The 21,212-nt window shown below is 38.7% G+C and overlaps 1 protein-coding gene across 1 annotated transcript; it reads right to left on the bottom strand.

Moving 5' to 3' along the window:
- Positions 1 to 1,791: 1,791 nt before the first annotated feature.
- On the bottom strand, positions 1,792 to 20,914 carry ehd3 (EH-domain containing 3). Its single transcript, XM_056764545.1, has 6 exons — positions 20,212 to 20,914; positions 17,650 to 17,826; positions 15,778 to 15,875; positions 7,519 to 7,931; positions 4,401 to 4,565; positions 1,792 to 4,284 (listed from the first exon to the last, which is right to left on the bottom strand). Exons 1-6 carry the CDS (start codon positions 20,436 to 20,438, stop codon positions 3,757 to 3,759), a joined length of 1,608 nt encoding a protein of 535 aa, XP_056620523.1. The 5' UTR covers positions 20,439 to 20,914; the 3' UTR covers positions 1,792 to 3,756.
- Between the last annotated feature and the right edge of the window lie 298 nt (positions 20,915 to 21,212).

Below are 21,212 nucleotides of genomic sequence, written 5' to 3'. Positions count from 1 at the left end.
GCACACGAAAGATGTCGTCTGCTGTTTTATAAGTTGTCAAGCGAAGATCTCTCTTTATCCTTTCATCTAAACTATCAAGAAGCTGGAACTTTTTGACTTCTTTCGACCCAGTCGGTTCCCCTTGCACCTGAAGGGCCTCCCAGTCTCTTCTCCAGCAGTGAAAGTCACGCTTGATGCCAGTAAATTTAGGGAGGGAAGTTGGCTTCAGTCTAATGGCTGACGATGGGTAGCCTTTGGGAGCTGCAGTCAAATCCTTTTCAGCATCTTCTTCAGCTTTTGCTTGAATAAATTGTGCTTTTCTTGACATTAACTTTGGAATAGCCTGGTCAAGCTCTCGTATGCGCCACTGGAAGTCTTTCTGCTCAGCAGGAGGGGCCCAACACTTCCACTGCTTGTGCAGCTCTTTTGCCTTTTCAACCAGTCTTTCCAGGTAGTCGAACATAAAGTCGAAAGCCTCTTTGCCTCTGCTGAGTTCGAAGGATGCCAGACACTCCAAGTTACCCTCTGCAGCTTTTACCGCCATAGTCAGTTCCTCTTCTCCAAAGTTAGCCCAAAGTGTCTTTTGGACAAGATTTTCCACATCCTTCAGTTTGGTTTCACACTCACTTGCCGCTTTTCCAACATCGGCTTTTTGTTGCTCACTCAGCACAGGAACTGTAGCACCTTTATCCAACTCCACTTCTGCCATACACTGGGCCTCCACATCATCATTTGCCTCCATGACTTTGTTGGCCTCAATTGTAAGCTTTTTGAAACTGTCTCTGACCTCCTCTTCAGGCAATATTGCATGCATCCTCACAACCTTGTTGGCCAGCCGGGAGAATTGCCGCTTCGCCGTTGTTCTGTTGGCTTTAAGCTGCTCCAGCGATTTTGAGTCGGACATCTTCTATTCCAGAAGCATGAAGTAAGGTGACGTTCTGTTTCTCACCAGGCTTCTGGGTTTCCAGGCCTGGCCGGTCGCGTCGGCCGGTTTTTCACTGTCAAGTTCCTTTGCTTTTGCAAAGTTATAGTGTGCAAAACTCCCCACTTGACAGGGCAGCTAATTTTCAGGAAGACTTTACAGGATTCCACTCATCACACTTTTGCTTTCTTTTCTTTATTTAGAAGATTGATGCAATATGAATATCCAGGTGAAAAACCTTTAAACATGAATAAATACCATTTTAAACAATGAAACAAAAATAAATACATTCTATGAAACACATGAGTATTAAATTCTCAATACCCAGAAATAATTTAAATATGGCACACATCTGCAATACTTTCACAGTATGGAATTTGGCTCAACCTCGTGATTTACTATGCAATAAATTAGCAGCTTTTAAGACACATCTAAATACATAACATTTGCATTTCAATCAGCTCACATGATTTTAAAAGACATTAGATTTAACTGCATTTACCTACAATGACTTGCAACCAATGGACAACAACAATAATGCCCAGTTACATCCAAGAATAGAAAGGAGCTCACCGGCTGCGTCTTCCTTGAAAGCTTTGTTTTGCTCCAACAGTCTTAGGTTTTCAGTCTAAACGTCCAGATCTCCTTCACCTCTCATGCTGCTTGCTCCCACTACTGCTTTGTAGAGAGTTTGTGTGTGCGTGACTCCAACCCCAAAATGATTAGTAAATCACCTTCACCTGGTGCACTCAGCCTAGTGTATCAAGGCTGGAGGGGCGTGGCCCACAGTTCAGCTCAACAGTACCCTAAAGCAAAATGTCACACAGACATTATTCATATCGAGACACAATTCGGTCATAAGGCAAAAAAAGACATCCAGAAACAAAGGGACCCTTTTAAATGAGTTAGATTTTATTTGTTTGAATAATGTCCACCTCTCTGAACAGCAGTGTTCACGTGGTTTGGATAAATCACACAATGAGCAACGCAGCATCTGTGCTTATAGCGCAAGCACACAAACACTTATTTACTATACTTGCAAACCATATTGCACCCCATTTACATGTATGCGTACATACTTGGTCAAACACACAAATGCACAATCTACATTATGGTAAAAAGAAGAAACTTGTGCAATTTTGGATTTTTTTCTTTAGAGACTCAACATCAACTCGCAACATCAACTAGTCTTTGAATAGTGTCATTTTTAGAGCATGTCAAGAAGATATATATTGTAGAACAATACAATGTGCTGCTACATACAATTCTACACATGTGCAGTGCCAAAAAAATCTGATTACGGTGGGCGTGTACAAAGGCACAGAGGCAGCTTATTGGTTGAATTCTGCTTTTGATAACTTTGAGCTTGTGGAGGAGGAGATGATTTTCGTTACCATATTTAATTAAGTAATTTTACCTGTGCCCAAACCAAACGACAACTGTTTTCCCGGAAAGTGAATTTGATTTGGGTCAGTGAATATATTTCATATATGAGTCAATAAATCAAGGCGGATCAGATTTTGCCATTTAGGTGAGTTACAAGCGTCAGTGCATGAACCTCATCCGTTCAATTTAACAGATCTTAAAAATCTGCAGGAATAAACGGGACATCTCTGGATGAATAGGGAAAGAGTTCAGTTAATCCCTAAACGCTCATACGATTACTTTGAGGAAATATGTAATAAACTAATATGACTAAATACATATTTGGATGCTAAACTGCTGCTGTTTCAATGATAATGCACAGTAATCGCTAAATTGCATCGTAATTTTTTTTATAATCCTTCTTTGGAAATCAAAACCAGAAGTATCCTAAACCCAAGTTAGTTTACATGTTTACATATACAGACTTATAACAAACTAGTTCTACAGGTCAATCAAAACACATACTGACTTGACATCTATACATTTTAACAGTTTCTTCGTCAGGCTAGAAAGGACTCGCATTTGTTAAAATGCTGCCTTCACAGGAAGAGAAAACAGTTACATTTAGTTATAAAAGGAATTTCGCCTCTCATCACATCCGATCATCTGTGCATTTCTGTTCAGTATTCCCCAACAGACACACAAATCAATGCACAATGAATGACAATAAAAACAGGGAGGAATGAAGCTCTAGTGTCATATGAGATGAACAGATGAGTGAGTGTCTTTAAAATCCAGGACCACATACAGTACAATTATTAAGGTACTCCATATGTTATTCCAAACCCATAAGACTTTCCTCATTTTTTTGTTCTGGACAAATCTTCAAGCAGCTTATTTCTGTACAAGTACAGTTCATAGCGGTCACGGGTCAGTGAGTCAACCTCTAATTCATTGCATTCAGTCAAATCTGTGAACCAGATCACCAATTCATTGAAAAGAACCGTGTTAAAATAATTTGTTTACTGATCCGTTTCTTGGACACACTTAGAATTTGGCGGAAACTGTGTACGTAGAACTGACAATGTGATTTTTTTTTACAATGCTTGACAAACTCTTGTTGCATGGTAAAAAAGCTGTGTAAATGTTCTTTATAGTTTGTTTTGTTTTGATGAAAGTAACATTGGGTTAGAATAACTTGAGGATGTGTAGTGTAAATAACAACAGCATTTTCATTTCGTCAACTATTCCTGAAATGAACCTTTAAACGGCTGACACAGGTCAAAAAATATACACAGGTCAAAAGAATTGATGGATCATTTTCAAATTCAGTCCAGTCTTACTAAACCATCATCACATATTTGAACAGAGTCCTTGCTTTTCCTTCTTTCTAATAATGATGTCTTCTAGAATTCCTTAAAATGAACTGCAACCTGTATTCACCACATCTGTTTTCCATAATCCATCCATAAATTCAGTCACGCTACATTTTACTCTGGAACTTTTCTCATGGAAGGTGGAACCAGATGAGACGGCAGTTCACCCGGAAGTTCATGACCTTCCAGTTTCACCTTGATCAGGTGATTGGCCAAAGCAAACTCCTCGTCGTCAAGCATACCATCCTTATCGATGTCAGCCAGCTTCCAGATCTTTCCAAGCACCGTGTTGGGCAGCTTGGACTTCACCATCTCCCTCTTGGCATTAGCTCCGGTCACTTTGCCATTGACGGGTGAGAGAGTATAGAAGATTTCATCGTACATGGGTTTGTCACGTGCCACCACCCACTCGACTTCATCGATGCCCTCGCCCGCCCCCTCACCGTATCCGTGACCGAACGGCCCATTCAGGGTGCCCTCGAAGGCGCCGCCCTTCACGACCTGGTTGGGCCTTTGTGCTTCCTCCTGACGCACCAGCACCATGAGCTGGGCGATGTCGTGGGCCAACATGTCATCCACGCTGTCAAGCAGCTTCATTTTCAAAGGCTGGAACTTGTTTAGATCATGGGCCTGAAGCTGGTCCTGTTCAGCAGGAAAGAAGGACAATGTACTCGGTTCTTTTGAATCTTCATGCTCAATGGCTCCAACTGGAAAGCATTTGATTGATTCTTTATGGCTATTTGTTAAATGGTCCTTACCTGCATTCTCTTGAGGTTTGGAAAGTCTCCCGGGGAGATCTGGTGTTCCCTCTCAATGCGGGTGTAGATCTCACCCAAGCTGTTAATCAGTTCCTTCTTTTTGTTGTCCTTTCCGAAGACCGAAGGCATCTCTTTCTTCATAGAACTGATGATGTACGCATGAACCTGTGAGAACAGAGAAGCAAAGTTTATGCCAAGTCTACAGAGCAGAACATCAACTGATTCACAAGGTCAATCTCACACGAACATCTCAAGGTTATACAGCATTTCACCTTCAAATAAAAGAAAAATATTTTACATTAAAAAAGAAAGAATAAAACCAAACATTATTAATGACTATTCATACACTCTCATTCTCAATAATGTGATATCGTATTATATGTCGGTTTATATATAATAATCCATTAAACAGACTTATCTTAATGCTAAATAATTTAATAAACATAAACTTAATATGTTATTGATTGGCATCGTTAGATTCAGACTAATATGATTTTGTAGTCTAAAATTGTTCAAAGAGAAAGTCTACCCAAATTTTTTTATTCTGTCATCATGTCACTCAAACCTGTTTTTGACTCTTTCTTCTGTGTAGCACGAAAGAAGATATTTCGAGAAATATCTCCGTGGGTTTGTGTCCATAAAATGGAACCAAATTTTGATTGGTTAGCAACATTCTTCAAAATATTCTTCTTTTGCGTTCTGCAGAAGTAACTCATACCGTTTGGAAATGATGATGAATTTGCATTTTGATTGAACTATCCCTTTAAGAACAGTGTTTTCATCCCATGCAAATGATACAATGTTCAATACGAAAATACACAAGTTACTAAATAAACCACCATCTGAGCACAGCAGGGCCTGACCCCCGGGTGGAAGGAAAGATGACTGTATAAATGTTGACAGGACGGGAAGCACATCTATGATCGGAGGTCAGAGACAAAGATAAAGTTCTTTTTAATAGAAGCATCTGGATCTGGATGTTAAATTTGAGTTTGACATGTGATTAGTGATTTCCTCTGTCAGCGGGGATCTCTCTCTCTGTCATATAGCGCATGTGACTGACCGACATCTGTACTGATGGAAAAATAAAGGATTGAAACATAACACAAACTCACATCAGAATGTTCCTTTTCCTTTTACATGACAGCTTTATGTTGGAGTTTCTCTTCCTTTCTGTGTAATTTCAATAAAAACTGAGTTAGGCTGCTTTTGAAGAACGCTGTTATATTGTGGAATCTGGCTATGGGCTTTACAAGTAAGACATGCTAATGATTTTATCAGCTCTTTTCTGCAGTAAGAACACAATGGCCATGACTATGAAGGATATAATTAACATGCCTTTATGAGCCGTGACATTGACTTATGTTCTCTCAGAATCTTTCAGCACAATTCTCATTAGTCACATGACCCCTGACTTTCAAGGAATTTCTGGTTCATTTCATTAGCTAAAATTACTCCAGAACTCATGTTATAGATTCTATAGAAGGTTGATCTACTCTGACATTGACAAAATATAACCTTTTTATTATTTATTTTCTTGTACTAACATGGTTCACATTATCTATTGACATGATTTATTAAGTCTGAACATCAAATGTTCAAACACCGTTTTGATTGTGTATTTACAGCTTTAACATTTAAAACTATTAAAATATATATATATTTTTTTGTTTTTATACGATATAATTTCTATTATTATGATTTTTTCCAGGGGGGCACGGTGGCTTATTGGTTAGCACGTTCGCCTCACACCTCCAGGGTTGGGGGTTCGATTCCCGCTTCCGACTTGTGTGTGTGTGGAGTTTGCATGTTCTCCCCGTGCCTCGGGGGTTTCCTCCGGGTACTCCGGTTTCCTCCCCTGGTCCAAAGACATGCATGGTAGGTTGATTGGCATCTCTGGAAAAAATTGTCCGTAGGGTGTGAGTGCGTGAGTGATGAGTGTGTGTGCCCTGCGATGGGTTGGCACTCCATCCAGGGTGTATCCTGCCTTGATGCCCGATGACTCCTGAGATAGGCGCAGGCTCCCCGTGACCCGAGGTAGTTCGGATAAGCGGTAGAAAATGGAATGGAATGGAATGATTTTTTCCCCTGTAAAACCAATGTAATCCTACCTCTTATATTTTTACTTTATTTGAATATTTAATGCTATTTTATATTTATTATTTATTAATAATACATAAATATTTATTTAAATTGCATTCCTATTTTTCCTTATTTCTTTTTTTCTTAAGAACCATGCATTGTTTGTTCATGGTAATGCATTGACTGATGTTAACAAACTAAATTACATATAAAAATATATAATATATATATATTTATATATTAAAATGAAGATACTAAATAAATGCTATTTAAGTATTGTTCATGTATGCAATGCTATCTAATGGGACCTTATTGTAAAGTGTAACCAGAATGACTATTGCTGAGCCAGATATTATGTGTCCAATGCACAGGAGGAAATTCAATGGCATTCAGTTCAGTTTAGATCAGAACTCTATCATGTCAGACAGAAGAGGCAGGCTATACAGTTTGGATAATGGCCTCATTACAGAGCGAGGCCTGCAAATAGATCAGACAGACAACAGGCCCAAAAACACAATGCAATACAGGCACATAGTCCTATTACTGCTACACTGAGCTACATGCTGACCAAATCAAGAACATGACGGAGCATAAAAAAAATGTAACTGAAAACAGAGTCAAGATGGGATTGAAGTGTATCCTGAATCATACACACTACATTCTCACTCTTCTGAACAGCAAAGACTCGGCATGCTTTTGTCAGAAAGTAATTTGCAAGCCAAACTTTCTGAGCACTTTGGTCATTATATGTTGTTGTCAGAAGTGGTTTGGTTTAGGTTTCAGAAGACAAAAATAGGTCAAAAATGTCATTCCAAACTGTATGACTTCTCCTCTGCAGAACACAATGGAAGATATTTTGAAGAATGTTGGAAACCAAAAAACTGGCCCAAATGGTGTGGACCCACAAAACCACTGAAACATTTCTGAAAACATATTCTGTGTTCAACATAAAAAAATAATGTTTTTGTTTTAGAGTGCTTCTACAATGAAGATCTACAGTAGTAAAAAGCAAATTCAAATTGTGTGTGTAGTTTACCTTTGCAAGTCGAGCTCTCTTGATAAGATCGTTCAGCTTGCGTAGGGCAGCATTCCGAGGCAGTGACTGAATATCCTTAAACAGGTCTTGTTCTTCTGCCTCAAACAGCTTCCGATTGTCAGGAATCAGCAACGGATGCGACCAGAAGGAGCCAATGTAGACCCGGATCACCTCGGGCGTGTTGACTATCTTCCCCAGCGACCACATGAGTGCGCCATACACGCGCATCAGCTGCTGCGTCTCGATCTGGTCAGCTTTGTTGAGCACCACGCGGATCTTGTCCTCGTGGTTTTTGAGGGCCTTGATGACCTCGGAGAATTCATCCGAGATGTCCAGCTTGTGGGCGTCGAACAGCAGAATGATGCGGTCCACGCGCTCGGCAAACCACTCCAACACAGCAGCGAAGTCATAGCCTGATTGAGAGAGCAAAAACAGATCAATATCCCGATATAGTATTTACGGTTCATGGACTCGGTGGAGAGGGGAGAAGCAGCCGGCCACTCTGAAGGGACGAATGACCTTGTTAGACCTGGCATTTGAAGTGCTTAAAGTCAAGCAGCAAACTTTAAGTGATTTTTTATCTAATGTCTCCCAGTGTGCATTGGTTTTTTACAGCTCAACTTGCTCAATCTCCTCTCAGGGGATACAGGGCGACCTGCTCACAATACAGTCATTTCAATATTATAATGTGATGATGATTTTCATTTTAAACCAAAACATTAAGGCATTACAAAATGTAAAAAAATATTGAGTATTCACAAGTCAACATTTGTAAAATCTGTTGGCTTGCATCTGAATGATTTTGGATACTGACCCTTCTCAGGCCAGCTCTCATGCTCTGAAGCTTCACACTATTATCAGGATTAGAAAGTTATCTGAGCAATAGTGCATTAGCTTCAAATGGCAAATTGTGCTCTCAAAAGAGGAATAGACTGCTACTTAGTCAAGAATACAGAAGCCTTCACATGAAACCTAATGGTTTAATGGTTTAAATCCTCTTCTAATGTGCACAATATGATCTCAGAACCCAGTTGTTTAGCTGAAATGCATCGGAGGACAAAAAGACATATGACTAGAGAATAATACAACATTATTACACGGCTCGTTGGAATGCTTGATTCTAATAGGCAGTATTCCAAGATAACAACTCTCAAAACTAATAAAACACAGAATCCCGGATAAAGCAAATCATTTTGACAAATTAAATATAAATACATCTTTAAATAACATACATTATATGACGTTATGTTTGCAAATGGTTAAACCAAATTGCAAGTTTGTGACATCTGAACTGCTTTTCCTCACGGAAGTTCTGTATTTGTAAAAAGGATCTAAATCAATATTTCAAATTCACATTTCATGTCCAGTTTTTTTCTCATGTGGCAAGTCGCCGTGTTATAAGCAGGATAATGTACAAACAGCTGGTTGTTATCACAGAAATAAGCCCCGACAGTGTGATCCGGACCTGACTGGAATCGCTCCTTACATGAAATTCAGCTCGAATTTATTCAGTATACATAAAACTCCTCCATTTTGCATTCTACTAGAGACGAGGAAATCCCTAGATTGCAGTAAAACGTACTTAATTTCCTTAATTTTATCGAATAATAATTTTATGTTTATTTAAATCATTAATAAAAGACAGTGATACGGGAGTATCAGACTCACTCCATAGAGGGGAAATTTTATATATAGATATTTTTGAAACAAAACTTTTAATAATATATGGTCAAATAAATTACATAAATGATTTATTATTTTTTATATATTATCTGTTTACAGACATATGCTATACATTTTCAGATCTGAATTAAATAGGCAGTGTATTTTTATCATGCAGAAAACTTGTAAAAGATAACTTGTTTTTTTATCGCGCATACCAAGTCATTTCAATCTGGTTATTTTGATTAAGTAGTAATAACTACAAAAATACTAGATTTAAATACCTTTACTATTATCTAATACATACCATAAAGACCTGATAACAATACAAATATGTTTTTTGAACATCTTTAAAAACAAAGTTGTTTATGAAAATGTTTCTTTTAAAAGCTTCATAATTTTCCTTATGACATGACTCAATTGTTCACAATTTTTTTTCTAAAATATATCGACGTCCCTATGAAAATGAATCATGGATTTACTATAGCAAGTCCAGTAATCATCTTAAGTCAAATTGAATACATTCATGCAAACTACAAATAAAACGGTTAAACAATGGTTATTGTAGCAAAGCAATGGTTAACTTGTAATAACCATGTATTAAATATAACCAATATTTTTCATTACTTCAGTACCTACAGCGAAAACTTCACCTTCGAACAGAACGTATGAGAAACAGAATCTTTTATAATGATAAATAATAATGGTGATTTTGACCAGACGCTCCTGTCGAGTCAATGTTGTCATTATGTTTTTGTGCTGATGCATACAATACCTGCAGAAACAACATCCAGCCCTGCATCACAGATACACACATCCGTATTACTTCCACACCCTAAGGCATTAAGCAAAAACATAAGGGAGTTCTGTTGTCGGGAATTAGTGTGTTAATATTTCAAATCAATGACATGGAATATGACAGCAAAGCCATTTGCAGAAAGATCCCATGTCTATAGGAATGCGGTGGACCATCCCTTCTGATTTGATAGTTTCACTAAAGGAATTATTATTGTCATCTGCAATACTGTGATCATGTCTTTCTATCATTCTATAGACTATTTGTAACTTCAGACTATTAAACTCAAAGGTGTACAACAGGGGGTATACAGTAACAGACACATAATAGGAGCGTCTTTGAGCGCAGGACAATAACAGCAGTGAAACTGGGCTGAAATTACAGCTGTGATTATAAGGTGAATCTGTAGGTTAATATCAGGTGAACCTGTGATTTAACAGCACGTCTGGAGCGAGCCGTGCTGGAATCTCATTGGCATAATAAGCTGCAGGTGTTAACACTGTGGTGGCTTACAGTAGTTTTGATATCTACAATACCTCCGTACGGACATTTATGCAGGGAGCTATAACCAAAGCCATCCTCTGTTGCGGCTGTTCATGGGAGAGAAAGATACAAAGATGTCAAATGATAAAAACATGCAATGAAAGGCAGATTGGGTTATACGATTCAATGTCTCAGTAATTTACGAACTGACAATGGCAAAATGACGGCTTCGCATGTTGACTATAACTGAAATACAAATAAAAACCCAAGACTTGAGACTGGTGTGGAATATTGCCACATGTGCTACACATGAGCTGAACATAATACAACACAATACTACAGTAAGTAGATTTGGCAGTTAAGTGTTTCCTGAAGGAAATAAGGTAAGAGGGCTTGGAGTGATTAAACTGCTTTTGGGAGTAATGCTTGTGTACGGTCAATGTAGATTAGAGAGGAAGAGAGAGAGAGAGAGAGAGAGAGAGAGAGAGAGAGAGAGAATAACAGTCCTGCAATACTATAGCAGTGAGAAAGCAGCCTAACTAATATTCCACGAATGTTCACATAAAGCAGCATAATTCTTTACCATACACACTTTTTTAAAATGTGTAGTAAGCATGCTTACATGTTGCAAACTTGCAGACCAAGAAGAACTTTTTTCCTTGAACCTTTGAATTTACCGACATATGTGGCCCTGGACAACAAAACCAGTCTTATGATTGAGATTGTCCACTTAGAAGTCTTTATATATTTATGGAAGAAAATTTACTAAATATCTTCATGGAACATGATCTTTACTTAAAGGAAAAGTCCACCATTTTGACTGATGCGATGTATTTTTATCACAAAGAATGTTCCTGTGCTGCTTAAGACTGGTTTTGTGATCTGGGGTCACAAATCTCTTGCATATCTTTGAAAGTTTCAGCTTCCAAAAATGTTTTCTATGCTGTAGCCTGAGAACTTGTCTTCCCCAGTGGATTAATAAAACGTGCATCCACAGAAGAATCCTGGAAATGAACATCTTGGGCAATCAGATCAGAACTGCTGTTTTCAGTCAGCTCTTGGCAGACAATGACAGTAAACAGTCAGTAGAAGTGCCGTCTGCAACCAAAGCCACGTATGAAGGCAACAACAGGAGTTAATTACAGACACAGTCGGTGTATAAACAAACAAATATACCTGTGATGATGCATCTGAAAACACCTCTTATGCTGCAATACAGACACCTGCGATTTTCCACCTCAACCTGGAAATGCGCCGTTTAAATGTTTTAATATTACCAAACCATACGTAACATCACTGTTGTAATGTTAGTAATTCCAGATATTATTTCCAGGTTTGAGGTTGGAAATATCCAAAATTCGAGGTGTCTGAAACCTTAGTCCTTTTATGAAAAAATGTCAGTTTCTGATTTGAGTCAGTGAATATAAACCTCTATTTGCAGGATGAAACGGGATCAGCTGCCAATGAGAAAGAATGTGTCCGTCATCTCATGTGATGGCTGGAGAAATTCCACAGTTCAGCTTGACATGAGCACCGAGTGTAGAACAAGTGAGAGCCGGTTTCTCATTAAGTCTTGCTAAACACATCACGCTGATGTGCAAATGAGGAAAAAAGAGACTGCGAGCTTGTGAAAGACGGCGAAAGGACGAAAGCCGTTCTACCAGCTAGCAAAACACGACAATCACACTAACAATACCGCAATCCCCTTCACGAGCCTGTCGCAGTGCTCTTATAAAGAATGATAAAAAACTGTTCATTTAGATGCACTTACTCGGCATCTGTGACCACGCAGTCAGTCTTCAAACAGGAAGAAATCCTCCGCTAATCCTCTTCAAGCTTAAAGGTTTCAAAAGCGACACAATGCAGTTTGGTGAGAAGGTGGCGATGTGCTATTAGTTGGCACAAACTCACTTGCTCTTATCGCATCAGCTCAAGTGTGAAATCACTCTCCACAATTCAATGACATCTTTAAAAGCTTACAAATAGATTTGCCTGCGCTCAGTAAAGCCAGTACTAACAGTCAAGAAACAAAGTCATTACTGACTCCAAAACCTCCTTTTGCACCCGGAATCTAGTACTTTTACTCTTTATTTAAGGTCATTTCTATGTCCCAACACGTTCTATGTCAATGTAATGTTCATAGACATTTGTAAGTGAGCTCCATACAATGGCTCCATTGTCAGGTAAGGGCAGATTTTACACAAACACTTGCCTTTAAACTTTCAATGCAGGCCTGTGCTAATAAACATTTGTTTAATGTTCTGAAAAAGCACATCGATGACCTTGGAAAGCTCAGTTCTTGGCTCTTTCAACAGAAATATGAGTGTGTGTGTAATCCCAGGGCTGTACCCGTTCGGTCTGTGAGGATAAGCGTGGTGGGAGGAGTGTCGGTGGACAAAATGAAAACTGCTGATGCCAGGAAGCTCAGCAGTAATGGGGAGCACAGCTGTAATGGACATTTCTGAATGAAGTAATCCGACATGTTGTTATGAGGGCAGCCATACAGCGATTCAACTTTATGAAAGTTATTTTGCTGTAAAATACTTAAAGGGGTGCTGCAACGATGTGTCATGCATTCTGACTTCTTTATAATGTTAAACGTGCCGTCTTCTCATGCTTAACATGGTTAACTTGTCAAAAAAACGAGTTGGGCATTTAACGTTGTATTTCTGTGCTCAATACACTCCCCCAGCGATCGTACAGGTTTCAGAAAGTCTTTTTGGAACATTTAAAACTGTTTTGTAAGAATTTTACTTGGTCCCTTATTGCAGTGGTTACCAAAGTGGGGGTCACAAACCCCCGGGGGGTCGCGTAGTGGGGGCGGGGGGGTCGCGAGATGATTTACAGAAACTTAATTTTAAAAAAAATTGTATATGTTAAAAAAGGTAGTAATGATGCGAGTATAAATTTAGGATGATTAAAATAAACTGGAAATAAAACTTCCCGACCAATATGACTGGATAAGGTCACCATTTAATGTAACCACGGCAAATAATCTGGCGTCAGATATGGAAGATGCGCTGATAGAACTTTTCGAGTTCTGGGTTTCTGTTGCGCTGGAACATCCACAGTCGTCGAAAGCCGCGTTGCATGTACTCATGCAATTTGGCTCAACGTATTTATGCGAAAAGACATTCTCCGCGCTGACTTACATTAAGAATAAACACAGTTCATGGCTTAACGTGGAATATGATCTGCGGGTGGCGATCTGCTTTGCTCCGCGCACAGCGCCCATCCATCACATTAGGCGTTTTTTTCTGAATACAAAGTTATTGTTGTATGCGTGTTACAGGCAGCTTGTTAGTATTCTGTCTTTAAGCATTTCACAGTTATGGGATGTATTTGTTTTTTGTCCATAATTTGTTAATAAAATAGCCTGGCTTAGAGATTGTGTTCCTTTTTGTTTTAGCTCTGTCAGTATGTAACCAAATCGCAAATCCTTACAAGCTGTCGGAGGAAAACACAAAGAGGAGAAAGGAGGGGGAGGAGGGGGGGGTCGCAGGTCGTCAGCAGTCTAATATTGGGGGTCATGGTCTGAAAAGTTTGGGAACCCCTGCCTTATTGGACAGTTCTGCCTGAAAAGCATGCCAATGCGGCAGCATGGAGAACAGGAGGAGCATGCGCAGACGTCACTTTCACTTGTGTGCAGGAGAGAGAGAGAGAGAATATGTTTGCGAAGTGCAGGTGTTTGTTTGTTCACTGCATTTGGGTGATGAATGTTTTATAAATGGTGGATATAACGCTGGATTTGGAGATTGTTTGGAACTGATATATGGAGCCATCTCAGCGCTAAAAGATGCTGGACATGAACCGCATGCGATGAGTCTGTGTTTTGTTGACAATGTGCTTTAGTTCAGCCTTCCCCTCCCCCCCGCACACGGCGTATGATTTCAGAAGTAATCGTAAAGCCGTTTCTGTCTTTTATAAATGTGATCAAACGAAATACATACAAAGTATGCAATACTACTCTATAGGTAATCAAGATTAATATTTAATGTCCCGACAAATACAGGTGTTTTTGTCTTCGCAATATGCCGGACTTTGGCTTCAAAAGACATTTAAATAGACAAATATTATTTAATATAACCCATTCAAGCTGCAAAGATTTGTAAAGGTGATACAAGCAAATAATAGAGCTTGTTGCAACTCTTGAGTCTTACAGGTCATGAAGCAATAAAAATGTCCTTCGTCTCAACAAGGTCTCGTCTCTCACCACGTGCTTTCATCATGTTACAATTAAAAGCTCTTCAGTTACACAATATACACTGATGCTATTCATGAGAAAACCATAAGTCATTTATAATGAAAAACTCACTTATTTACAGCGACGCGCGGAAGTTAAGTATACAAATGACAAGAGGCAAATGGAAGGTGAACTTGTATTCAAATTGGAACTCTGAGCTCATGCAAACCATGACAAACTGTCAGAAATTAAAAACATTTAGTATAACATGTACTCTGCATATATTTTGTAGCATCAACATTTCTCATGACAAATAGGCCTACAGCTGTTCAAATGCGCTAATGTAGCTTACAATATTATTTGCATACCGATAAATAAAGGTGTGTTAAAGATTTACGATGATGTTCCTAAATTGTATTCTAGGGCCTCACAGGTGCTGCATGTAACTTTTGGAGAATCTATTGACAGAAATGCAATGTAATATACATAACTATGTCTTCAAAGGTGTATAAAAACCTTAAATAATGAAGCGTTATGTTTTTATTACCTTAGAATGAGCTATTTCTATATAGATACACTGCAGGTCACCCTGCATGGAATTCGCCATGTTGTTTTTACAGTAACTCTAAATGGACAAACTGCTCTACAGAGCGCGTTTCGTAAATATTCTCCTTCGGCAAAGAAGCCAAACATTATGACATCTTTGTCCTGTGTTAGCTGCAGTAGTGCTTCTTAAGGGAGGGGGTGGAGTGAGCTGTTGGTTGCAATTCGCAACCTCACCACTAGACGCTGCTATATTTCATACACTGGACATTTAAACCATTTTCTAATTGAAATAAGTCAAAATAAGACAAGCCTTAAACTTCCAACCCAGTTTTATCATTGACTGCAGTACTTATCTCACAGCACAGTAAAGACACACATGGCCCATTATTAAAATGCTACAATATGTATCTTCCACCAATAACATCAGCAAACAGTAACTAGTGAACTTTATTTGAGGTGTTTTGAAAAAAGCACACAAGAATGACACAGCCTGATTGACGGCAGGGCTACAGGTACCACCATGTTTTAAATAGCTCAATAGGTTCAGATAATATATTCTTCTCTGTGTACACATGAATGTTTACTGTACCTCTGCTGATGCGTTGCTTCTCTCCACTCAGGATTCCTGGAGTGTCAATCACACTGATGCTCTCCAGAACAGGGTTGGGCAGCTGGGCACAAACAAACCTGAAGGGCGAACCAAACAAACCAGAGTCAAACTCTTTGCATCACATTTTAATGTGCACGGTTTGTCAGTTTGTCGTGTGCATAGCATTTTTTAGTTATAGCTTTTCAGTGTTGTGACTTTGTGTGTGTGAATTAGGTCTGGAAGAAGTGTGTCATGTTTTGGAGTCTGTCGACCGCTAAAGGCATACTGCTTGACAAAGAAATTATTTTTGTAAATACAAATAAGGCTAAATAATGTAGGTTTAAGCAGGAGAATTGCATTTATTATTAGAAACTACACAAAATATTGCCTCTGGTTGGTGCCAATAGCAACGTGGGTTGTGAGTCAACATATTGCACAATAGCTCTTCATGGGACCCCAGTTCCAGTCCCGACTTGTGGACCTTTCCCAACTCCTGTTCCCCTCTCTTTCACCCCACAGGATTTCCTGATGTCTCTTTACTATAATATTTGTTAAAGTTATATGAGAAAAATGGAGCATTTGTTCTAGAATTGTTGTAAATTAAAATGGAAAACTACGAGAAATTATGTGTTTTTCCAACATGGTTCAAAAATAGATTTTTTTTATTTCATTAAATCATTTGTTTTGTAATTATGTGCAGTAGTTTACACATGTTGTAGTAAAGCATGAGCTCCTGCTATTTGTGGATTTAAAAATGATGTGCATATCTAAAAATAAAGTTACAAACCAGGGCAGTTGTTTCAAGCTTTACAAATGAAGTAAACCTGCAGAAAAACTACCTGCCAATACAAGTAAAAAAAAGTGAATTTCTTGACAGAAATATCTCATTAAAATGTTGCTGTCGTTCAGACATGTGCATTTTGATAAATATGCAGACTTTGCTGTTGCACAACTCTGACTGACAACTTTCTCCAGAATTTCTGCTACATTTGCACGAGAAGCGTAGTCTTCCAAATTTTCAACATACTGCAATACAGAACACCTGCAAAAATAATCACAAACGCAACTGTGGGACATTTTATATGGGACCATCCCTCTGTCCCTCTGTCCCACAGTACGTTTGTGTTCCACGCTGGTAAGTTTAATGGGATAGTTCACCCAAAAATGAAAATTTGGTCATGAATTACTCAATCTCAAGTTGTTTAAAACCTGTATAAATGTCTTTGTTTTGTTAAACACAAAGATATTTGGAAGAATGTTAGCAACTGAGCTTTCTGGGGCACCATTGACTACAACAGTAGAAAAAAATAGTTTATATATTTTTGTTCTGATGAACGCAAATTAAGATCAGTTGAAGAATTTAGTAAAACAAACAGTTCTGGGCAACTTTGACTACCAAATCATGTTTTACTGGTATGGTATCAGTTTTCTAACATTTTCTTAATATCTTTCTTTGTGTTTAACAGACCAAAGAAATGTATACAGGTTTGGAACAATTTGAGGTTGAGTAATTCATGACAGAATTTGTATATAAAACACTTATCATGTGAGTGGAGCAGATTGCGGGTCAAACACAGATCAACAAGCCTGAGGTAACTCAATCGAGAGGAGGAATGTGGTGCAGGCTGAAGAATATTGGAAAGATCTGGTAGCAACTCACTTCTGTGATGTCACAGTGAGCCAGGAAAACCATGCCTCATGTGCATCCCTAACCACAGACTAAAGTTTGAAATATTTGGCTCCGACATTCCCATGAACCGTGTCCATGCTACTGTACAAAGGAATACACTGGGATATGGTAAACTCAGAAGGCAGTATTGCCTTCCAATAAACATTGACTAAAATAAAAGGAACAGTTATTTTTGATCCCACCTGTTTAGGAAGGCATTGCCGAAGGCGTTGAGCTTGCGAAAAGGTTTTTTGGGATCCACAACCAGTGCGTTTCCTGGTATTTGTCCTTCCGTGGTGCCATGCATCACTGCTATGAAGGAGTCAGTCGTGGGTTCCGGGCCAATCCGCATACCGGGGAAGTCCTGCTCCAAGAGATATCTGCAGAAAAATATGCGTTGCGATTAAACACTTTGTCCTGAACATTATCGATATACTTAGTCATCTTTGCATATTACACACAAAATAGGAAAACATATTTTAACACAAAAAATTCTGTTCTACTCAAGCTTTAAAGGAGCGCCACTAATATCACACTGAAGAAAAATATGAGTGCTAACGTAATGTTTACTTTTCTCAGTCCAGATGCCCCGCTGTGGACATGTGACTGGAAATGTCTTACTGAGGCTGTTTGGAAAACAGTTCAGGTCAAAATGACAGTTTGAGTAACTACAGGACACTTAACCTCAAGTCATTAGCCGGAGATTATGGCAAGTACACAAGAACATAAACAAAGAACAGCCATCGAGGAAAAGATTCAATGCTATGTGTGAAACCTTCCCTGACAATACAATTAAGTGTTTCCATGGGCTAACATTCTTGAAAAAGGGCAGAGAGTAAACGGAGTATATTTGCTTTAGTTATGTGTTCAGTCAGCAGAAAACACACTAGGCTCTCATGATCCTCATGAATAATGCAGAGGATGAAAGAGAGCTAGAGAAAACACAGAGGAGCGTTTATTACTCCCAGCAGTTATTCTAAAAATCCATAATTTCTTATTTTGCATTTAAGTTTCTCTATATCTGTTTTTCCAAAATCACGAGATGAGTGTTAATAATGACAGATCCTCACCCGAAAATGAAAGTTCTGTCATCATTTACACACCCTCAGGTTGTCCCAAACCTGTATAAACTTCTTTACTCTGCTGAACGCAAGATATTTGAAAGAACCGATCTCATCCCCCATTCACTCCAATAGTAGTTCAAATAAATACTATGGGAGTCAGTGGGGGACGAGATCTGTTTGGTTACTGACATTCTTCCAAATATCTTCATTTGTGTTTAGCAGAACAAAGAAATGTATACAGGTTTGGAACAATCTGAGGGTGAGTAAATAATGATAGAACTTTCATTTTTGGGTGAAATATCCCTTCCAGCTACAGTGAATGGCATGGCATATGAAGGCAACAAATCAAAATATAAGAATTTGCCTTTAGGTAAAAAGCAGCTACTTTTCCAGGAAAGTGAACGTTCTTGGAAAGCGCCTTATGAAATTGGTCAAATATCAACTCACAACTAACCTCAAGGTTACGAGGGTAAAACTAATGTCTGTTCCTCACATGCCTAATGAATAACAGAAGGTTCACTTACGCTAACCACCAGAAATCTTTGAATAACTGATCACAGGTCAGAGTTAAAACGCTGGGATAACAGACACCACCAAAACGTTTTATAAGGATGCCCAATATGTCTTTAAACACATTTACATGTTCTTTCTGCATTCCGGAACCTATAAGTGACGAGTAACTATGGCAACGCGGGAGTCATGCGAAGTTTCTTTTGTTGCCAGATCGTAAGTAGTTTGCAGCCTTTCATGAACAAAAAGTCTCTAGCTTTCCTGTAGCTCAGTGGTAAGAATGCAAGGTTGTGGGTTCGATCCCAAGGGATTGCAAATACCTATGTAAAATGTATAGGATAAAGCAATGTAAGTCGCTTTGGATAAAAGCGTCTACTAAATGTAAATGTCTCAAATCACCGACAAATATCACACCACAGCAGGGACACAGTCTCACAAATGAGTTTGTTTACTAGGTTATTTGTCCTTGAATAGGATAAAAAGTACAGCAGTGATGCCTTTAGGTACACACAAGTTATAAAACATTTTCTGCTAACTGCAAGTGATGTCAAAATATCTGTTAAAAGCATAACCGTTTACTTGCTTCGCCAACTGACAAATGCGTAAAGTTCTCAAAGAGAACATATCCTGTAGAATTGTGTGGTATTTGACATGGAACATGCAAAACTAGCACTGGATTTGACACAGAAATGTGATTTTTACAGTGATTCTAATGACAAATGCAAACTTTGCAAAAACTGACATGGGTGTAGTAGCTGGGATTTAAAAAAAAAAATCCTTTAATAGTCAACTGCTTAAGGAATTGTTGCACTACAATTACTGCACATCATTATTGAACGTTTTCAAACGTCTACAAACTTATTTTTATAAAATATCTATAACATTATTTCATTGCATCCTTGCACCACTCAAAACATTGTAAAATATTGAAAAGGTCGTAAAGATGTGCATTTTAACAAACCATATTAAAAAAGCCATCCTCCATATGACAACGTCCATTAATAACAACAATAAACAATATTACATATGAACATTATAATACTGTTTGATATTATTACTTAACGTGTTGAAATGTGAAATGTAAACAAAAAGCACTGATTCGTGTATTTCATACACATGTTTATTTGTAAGATCGGTGTTACTGCATCCTTGTATGATGGTTTAATGCGTCCAAACACCCATCAAGCTCACCTTATGAAGCTGGTTTTGCCGGTGGAGTACTGTCCCACCAAGAGCACCATTGGCTTATTGTCAAAATCTGCATCCTCCAGAGCAGGTGAGTGAAATTCGTGGAATTTGTAGTGCTCCTCCAGTGGAAGCAGTTTGGTTTTGTAGAGCTTCTTGAGTCCTTCGCTGACAGTCTGAAAGACCTCTGGATCTTTCTTTCTCCTGTCATCGGTACCCAGCCAGCTGAACATGATGAGCTCTGAGTATACTCGACCTTATACGCAGAACGACTGTAGTGTTTTCAAATGAATGAGACTGGCGGTGCGAAAACGATACCTCTGACGTCGTTGTATTTATATTCTAGTCCAAATATTACAAGGACATTATCTTCATTGAAACTGTTGTCGTGCTTTTAGATCATCCACGACGCAAAATGCACGAACTAAATCAAAATAAAATGCATTAGACGTTTTATATGCTCAGTGAGGTGCAAACATGGCCAGACACGCAGCCTTTCATTCAAGCGCTAATGAAATAAACGCGCGCGCCGCTAGACGATACAATGAATCCTCTTCTTGAATAATGCAACAAAATAAGAGATACAGTGTTGCTATTTGGAAAGAGACATGAAACAATTGCCAAATCCTCCAGTAGAGCAGACTTTCCCTCGGTGATATGCTTCCAAGGGCTTCTTCCCACTGCAGCAGATTTAAATGCCAGTGCGTTGGAGAAACCCGACACTGGAGGAAATGCCCCACTGCTGACAAACCCCACCCCAGAGCTCATGACAGGGATGTTAGCGCCAGTATAGCGGGTGGAGAGGGACGGTACTGCTGCTCTTTTCCTCTTGAGAGATTTTTATTTACATCACTGGGTCCATGATAATATGGACATCATTCCAAGAGATCGTCATTAAAGTCCAACATCATGTTAGAATAAATTATACAAGATATTTGATATAATCCCCTTGGAATTGTAACACTCTTTCTGCATTGGACAAAAAACTGCATTCTGAGCAGTTTTAA

The sequence above is a fragment of the Triplophysa dalaica genome, chromosome 13 (genome assembly GCF_015846415.1).
Source record: "Triplophysa dalaica isolate WHDGS20190420 chromosome 13, ASM1584641v1, whole genome shotgun sequence".
Classification (NCBI taxonomy): Eukaryota; Metazoa; Chordata; class Actinopteri; order Cypriniformes; family Nemacheilidae; genus Triplophysa; species Triplophysa dalaica.
This window is presented reverse-complemented; position numbering and strand designations above follow the sequence as displayed.